The sequence below is a fragment of the Macaca nemestrina genome, chromosome 20 (assembly GCF_043159975.1).
Source record: "Macaca nemestrina isolate mMacNem1 chromosome 20, mMacNem.hap1, whole genome shotgun sequence".
Classification (NCBI taxonomy): domain Eukaryota; kingdom Metazoa; phylum Chordata; class Mammalia; order Primates; family Cercopithecidae; genus Macaca; species Macaca nemestrina.
This window is the reverse complement of record NC_092144.1, coordinates 9,963,944-9,970,862: the sequence shown is the minus strand read 5'-3', so window position 1 is coordinate 9,970,862 and position 6,919 is coordinate 9,963,944. Positions and strand designations below refer to the sequence as shown.

At 57.3% G+C, this 6,919-nt stretch overlaps 1 protein-coding gene across 3 annotated transcripts; it reads left to right on the top strand.

Annotated features, from left to right (window-relative positions):
• The first annotated feature begins 1,546 nt into the window (after window positions 1-1,546).
• On the top strand, window positions 1,547-6,674 carry LOC105475568 (sphingosine-1-phosphate receptor 5). Of its 3 annotated transcripts, none has more exons than XM_011730970.3 (2): window positions 1,547-1,707; window positions 4,591-6,674. In XM_011730970.3, the coding sequence occupies exon 2, from the start codon at window positions 4,609-4,611 to the stop codon at window positions 5,803-5,805; it is 1,197 nt and encodes a 398-aa protein (XP_011729272.1). In that variant the 5' UTR covers window positions 1,547-1,707; window positions 4,591-4,608; the 3' UTR covers window positions 5,806-6,674. The 3 variants fall into 3 exon arrangements, with proteins under 3 accessions (XP_011729272.1, XP_024646037.2, XP_024646052.1); XM_024790269.2 differs by lacking the exon at window positions 1,547-1,707 and adding an exon at window positions 1,920-2,134; XM_024790284.2 differs by lacking the exon at window positions 1,547-1,707 and adding an exon at window positions 2,193-2,509.
• The last annotated feature ends 245 nt before the right edge of the window (window positions 6,675-6,919 follow it).

The following is a 6,919-nucleotide window of genomic DNA, read 5'->3' as shown; positions in this document are numbered from 1 at the left end:
TTTGTGGGGTCTTCACTGAGGACTTGATCACTTACTCTGAGAAACACAGGGAGCCACGGGAGGGTTTGGAGCAGGAGAGAAACGTGATCTGAGTTTTGGAGCAGGAGAGAAACGTGATCTGAGTTTTAAGACTGTGGCCAGGATTGTGGACTGGCAGTTAGGGATGGGACTCCCAATATCTGTCGAGATCCTGGATCCTGAGTCCCCAGGGTCCCAAGTCGTGGGAAGGAAGTGCAGGGAGGCAGCGGGAGAGGCAGGCTGCTGCGCCTGGGACCCACAGCCGGAAGAGCCTCATTTTCGAGAGAGGTGAGATTGGCGCCTGGGAGGTGTGAAGCAGCCACCTCCCCACCCTGGGGTGCGGTTTCCCCTTTACAGAAGGAGGTCATTTACTGAGCACCTACTGGGTGCCAGGCACAGCCATGTTGGGAGATCTTCAGCGGTCATCCCAGTGGGCACTATTGGAGTTGACTTGGTTCACAGGACTGTGGCGAACCTGGCACCGAAGGGTGAACACCGTCCCACCCTGCATGTCCCATTGGCTGTGTCTTTGAGCAGAGCAGGCAGGAAAGATTCTGCCCACCCAAGGAACAGCGGGGGCGGGAGGACTGGGACCCCCAAGGGGCTACATGGGGGCCTGACCTGGCCTGAGTGCCCCCTGAGTTTCCTCCCACAAGGGCATCCCCGATCCACTCTTATTCTCAGCCTCTGGCTCATCTCTCTTGGGCCGCCCTCACCCCTCCTCTCCCTGCGGCCAGCAGGGCCTGAAGCATCAGGGGCAAAGGGCACAGTCTTGGAGAAGGTCGCAGCAGCGGGACCCAGCCTCCCTTCCTGAATCTCAGGGTGGAAGAGCTGGGACCGTCTGGAAGCTCCTGGGAAGTGGGGGTGGGGTCGTTTCGGGGCCAGCGGGACTGGTTGTTGGAGGAGCAGTGGCCTGGGAGAGGCGTGGGAGAGCACCACAAACAGCAACAAAGTGACACGCAGAGACAAAGAGACACGCAGGCAAGAGACTCTGAGATCCTCCTGAGAGAGATACAGAGGAAGTGAGGGAGACACTCATTCATTATCTGGGCATGGTGGCAAGCGACTGGAGTCCCCGGCAGCTATGTTCAGCCGGCTGCGATGGGAGGATGGCTTGAGATGGGAGGATGGCTTGAGATGGGAGGATGGCTTGAGATGGCTTGAGCCGGGGAGGTCGAGACTGCAGTGAGTTATGATGATGCCACTGCACTACACTCTGGGCGACAGAGCGAGATCTTGTCTCAAAAAAAAAAAAAAAAAAAAGAAAAGAAAAGAAAAGAAAAAAAGTTCTTACGCTGGTGGGGTTTACTGTCTGATAAGGACACAGCCCAGAAACACCATTAATGAGTAAATCACTTTGTCATCAGCGATAAGAGTAGGAAAGAATCTGTCGGGGGAACACGGAATCCAGGGGGTGGGGTGGGACAGACCCTCCTTATCTGAGGAGCGGCAAGTTCCCATCACAATCCTGCCCAAGCCTGCCCCACCCCCACTCGCCCTGAGCCGAGGGCGGGAGCGGGAAATTGGGAGGGGCCTGTGCCCGGGAGCAGCGGGGACCTATCTGCTGGTGGGAGAGGACTCGGGCTAAGGTGGCCCCCACTGAATACTCCTGCTAAGCAATCCACTGAAGACCCACCGAACCATCGACGGGACGTCCTTGGCGTGCAGCCCAGGGAGCTCAGTTCACAGGTGGGTGGGCAATGGGGAGGGCGCAGTACCCGGACACCCAGGACAGAGGAGACCCCTCTGCTGGGGAGAAGAGGCTCAGGCTGCGACCGCCCTGCTGCAGAACCCTCCCTTTCCCGCCTCTCCGAGTCCTCCCACCGTGATGGAGCGTTCCTGGGAGGACAGCCCAGGCCCGGAGGGGGCAGCTGAGGGCTCGCCTGTGCCAGTCGCCGCCGGGGCGCGCTCCGGTGCCGCGGCGAGTGGCACAGGCTGGCAGTCATGGGCTGAGCGCCCGGGCCCCAAGGGGAGGGGGCAACTGTTGGCGACCGCCGGCCCTTTGCTTCGCTGGCCCGCCCCGTCGCCTGCCAGCTCCAGCCCTGCCCCCGGAGCGGCGTCCGCTCACTCGGCTCAAGGCAGAGCGACTGCGGGGGGCGCACGATCAGGGCTCAGAGTGAGTGGACGGCACTGGACCCTTGGGGGCCCTTGGGGGCCCTTGGGGGCGCGGGGCTGGGCCTGACCTGGAGGGGATCGCCCTGGCGGCCACTTTCCCGGTCTAAAAAGGCGCACCACTCCTTTCAGGGAATTCCCCGAACTTTTTCTGGAGGCCTCTGGGGAGAGGGAAGCTGGGAGCGCCCCAGCTGGGTGCAGAACCTGGGATACGGGGTGAAGGTGGCTGGAATCCCCTGGCCACCCGCTCCTGGCCGGACCACTGCAAGTTTCCATACTTCAGTCCTGCTGCCGGGCAAGCTGGGCCTATGGGGGTGGCCTACCCATCAGAGCATGTGTAACTGTCTCCCTGTATTTGGGCTCCCCACCTCAAGCATGGGTGAGCCAGCGACTTCCTGCCTGTCTGTATTTGCCTGCCTTGATTCTGTGTGTGTGACTGAAGCTCTCTGGGATGTCCGAGTCCCTGCTTTGTGCAAAAGAGATCCATTCCCCTCCCCAGGCCTTGGTTTTCTCATTCGGACTTGCATGGGGACTGTTTGTGCATGGATGTTTGTGTGGGAGCATGGAAACCTTTGCGCCTGCTTGGATACGAAGCATTTCTTTTGAGCCTCACTTTTCTCATCTGTAAATTAGGACTAAAGGAAGTGGGGATTAATAAGGGCACAGAGGCAGGTGAGGAATGTTATTATAGTTTAATGACATGTGTGCCCCTCTGTAAGAGTATATTGGTATATAACATATAATATTGGTATATAACAATCACATCAGGTGAACTCAATATTACTATTCTGAGTGAAGAAATTGAGCCCAGAAAAGTATGCATGCTATATGTTTCCATCAAAATATGTTCGTTTGTTTTTTGAGATGAGTTTTGCTCTGTCATCCAGGCTGGAGTGCAGTGTCTGCCTCTTGTGGATCCTTTCTTCTGTCCGCAGGCTCTACCTTAGTAAAATGAGTGAATAGAATCAACCTTTTTTTTTTTTCTTTTCAGACGGAGTTTTGCTCTTGTTGCCCGGGTTGGAGAACAGGGGTGCGATCATGGCTCACGGCAGCCTCGGCCTCCAAGGCTCAAGTGATCCTCCCACCTCAGTCTCTTGAGTAGCTGGGACTATAGGGGCATAACACCACACCTGGTCAATTTTTAAATTATTTTGTAGAGATGAAGTCTTACTATGTTGCCCAGGCTGGTGTCAAACTCCTGGGCTCAAGTGATCCTCCCACCTCGGCCTCCCAAAGTGCTGGGATTATAGGCGAAAGCCACTGTGCCTGGCCAAGGTGCAACTTTCTCGTGGGGTTTTTGGGTGGATGAGGGGGTTTTGGCAGGAAAAAGCTTTGTGTGCAGTGAGACAAGAGTGTGGAGTGTGGTGCACTGGGCCCCAGGCTAGTGCGAGTGGAGGTTGTGAAATTGTGGCCTGTGCCACTGGGTGGGAGACCCCGTATTTGTGTGACTGAATTTTGGTCGCTGTGTTTTTCTGCCTGTGTCGCTCTGTCCCTGTATGATGTATTTTTTGGTTTCCCTGATGGTGTGTGACTGTGTGTTTTGCCCTTGTAGTGTGTCTCTTTCTGTGTGTGTTGTGTTTGTGTGCATTCTGTGTGTTTCTGGAACTCTCTGCTTTTATGTGTGTGTGTGAGACAGGGTCTTGCTCTGTTGCCCTGGCTGGAGTACAGTGGCACAATCAACACTGACTGCAGCCTTGACCTCTCGGGCTGAAGTGATCCTCCCACCTCAGCTGAGACTCCCACTGAGTAGCTGGAATTACAGGCACACACCACCACACCCGGCTAGTTTTTGTATTTTTTTGTAGAAACAGGGTCCTCCTATGTTGCCTAGGCTAATCTCGAACTCCTGGGCGTCAGCCTCCCAAAGTGTTGGAATTACAGGAGTGAGCCACCACACCCAGCCGTGTGTGTGTGTGTATGGGGTGTGTGTGTTTTGAGACAGAGTCTTGCTCTGCCACTCGGGCTGGAGTGCAGTGGTGCAATCTCGGCTCGCTGCAACCTCCGCCTCCTGGGTTCAAACGATTCTCCTGCCTCAGCCTCCCCAGTAGCTGGGACTACAGGCGAGTGCCACCATGCCTGGCTAATTTTTTGTGTTTTTAGTAGAGACGGGGGGTTTCACCGTGTTAGCCAGGATGGTCTCGATCTCCTGATCTCGTGAGCCGCCTGTCTCAGCCTCCCTGGCGTGAGCCACTGCCTCAGGCTGAGCGTGGCGGGGATTACAGGAGGGGATTACAGGCGTGAGCCACCGCGCCCAGCCATGCCTGTGTTATTAATGTCCCTTTTTTTGGTATGTCACCTTGTCCCCTCGTGATATTATTTGTGTGTATGTCTGTCTCCACGGACTCTATCCCTCCATGCTGAACTCCCCTTGGACCCCATGTGTGTGGGGTGACGGTCAGGGGGTAGGGCCCCTTTCCCACGGCTTAGCCGGCCTGACACGGTATCCTGCCTCTCCAACAGCCTTGGGGCGCGCGGCCCATGGAGTCGGGGCTGCTGCGGCCGGCGCCAGTGAGCGAGGTCATCGTCCTGCATTACAACTACACCGGCAAGCTCCGCGGTGCGCGCTACCAGCCCGGCGCGGGCCTGCGCGCCGACGCCGTGGTGTGCCTGGCGGTGTGCGCCTTCATCGTGCTAGAGAATCTGGCCGTGCTGTTGGTGCTTGGACGCCACCCGCGCTTCCACGCGCCCATGTTCCTGCTCCTGGGCAGCCTCACGTTGTCGGATCTGCTGGCAGGCGCCGCCTACGCCGCCAACATCCTACTGTCGGGGCCGCTCACGCTACGACTGTCGCCCGCGCTCTGGTTTGCACGGGAGGGAGGCGTCTTCGTGGCACTCACCGCGTCGGTGCTGAGCCTCCTGGCCATCGCGCTGGAGCGCAGCCTCACCATGGCGCGCAAGGGGCCCGCACCCGTCTCCAGTCGGGGGCGCACGATGGCGATGGCGGCCGCGGCCTGGGGCGTGTCGCTGCTCCTCGGGCTCCTGCCAGCGCTGGGCTGGAACTGCCTGGGTCGCCTGGACGCGTGCTCCACTGTCCTGCCGCTCTACGCCAAGGCCTACGTGCTTTTCTGCGTGCTCGCCTTCGTGGGCATCCTGGCCGCCATCTGTGCGCTCTACGCGCGCATCTACTGCCAGGTGCGTGCCAACGCGCGGCGCCTGCGGGCGCGGCCCAGGACTGCAGGGACCACCTCGACCCGCGCGCGTCGCAAGCCGCGCTCGCTGGCCTTGCTGCGCACGCTCAGCGTGGTGCTCCTGGCCTTTGTGGCATGTTGGGGCCCACTCTTCCTGCTACTGTTGCTCGACGTGGCGTGCCCGGCGCGAGCCTGTCCTGTACTCCTGCAGGCTGATCCCTTCCTGGGACTGGCCATGGCCAACTCACTTCTGAATCCCATCATCTACACGCTCACCAACCGCGACCTGCGCTACGCGATCCTGCGCCTCGTCTGCTGCGGCCGCCACTCCTGCGGCAGAGGCCTGGGTGGCTCCCAGAAGTCGGGAAGTGCGGCTGAGGCTTCCGGGGGCCTGCGCCGCTGCCTGCCCCCGGGCCTGGATGGGAGCTTCAGCCGCTCGGAGCGCTCGTCGCCCCAGCACGACGGGCGGGACACCAGCGGCATCACAGGCAGCCCTGATGCACCAACAGCCGCCCGGACTCTGGTACCAGAACCTGCTGCAGACTGACATCCTCGGCTCACGACTGTTCTCCCAAGTTTTACACACTTGTTCTTTTTACATAAAGGAATTTGTAGGAAATGCAGCTGAAGGTGCAGTCGGGAAAGATGCAGGGAAATGTATTTATGGAGCGACACCCCACAATAGTGAACAAACAGACAAAAATCTGTGTCCTCGTGGAATTGACGTTCTGCTTGGGATCACAGAAAAGAACTCGGTGATGAAATAATGGAGATGATTCCAGTGACACACGACAGAGATGGCAATGGTGGTCAGGGAAGGCCTCTCTGCAGAGGTAGTGACTTGTGATGTGAGCTGAGGCTTCTGTCCTGGGAAGACCAAAAGAAAAAGCATTTCAGGATGAGGGAATGGCATGGGCAAAGGCCCTGAGGCTGAAATGTGCCCGTGTGTTCTAAGAAAGGCAGGGATGCGGGTGTGCCTGGAGCAGGGATGGAGGGGGAGAATGGGAGGAGACAAGGAGCTGAAGGAGTAGTTCCCGAAGGACCTTGTGGGTGACATGGAGGACTTCGCTTTTGCTCCGAGTGAGGTGGGAGCCATAGAAGGTTCTAAGCTGAGGAGGGACTTGCCCCGATTCAGATAATCACAGGCGTCTTGTGGCCTCCATCACAGGGTGAAAGCCAGAGAAGGTGAAGGGGGGCTGCACTGAGCCACAGGAACAATGATGGAGACTCCAGTTAAGCCCAGACCCGGTGGATTCTAGATAGATTTTGGAGGCAGCAGACAGAATTACTGAGGAATTGAGTGTAAGAGTGGAATAAAGTTGTCAAGGACAATGCCAAGGGCGGGGCATCCCCACATTTGACTCTGGGAGACTCAGCCAAATCCTATCTGATAATAAAATTTCTTTTTTATTTTTCTTTTCTTTTCTTTTCTTTTTTGAGTTGGGATCTTGTGCTTTGTCACCCAGGCTGGAGTTCCATGGGCACGATTATAGCTCACTGCAGCCTGGAACTCCTAGGATCAAGCCTGGAGTTCCTGCTTCAGCCTCCCTAGTAGCTGGGACTACAGGAGTGCACTACCATACCCAGTTAATAAAATTTCTTCAAATGCAGTGTCAGACCCTTCATTAAAAGAAATAATAATAATAGACTGGGTGAAGTGG

What these genes read in the sequence shown, in the direction of transcription:
- LOC105475568 (XM_011730970.3), top strand. Translation starts at nt 4,609, where the DNA reads ATGGAGTCGGGGCTGCTGCGGCCGGCGCCAGTGAGCGAGGTCATCGTC.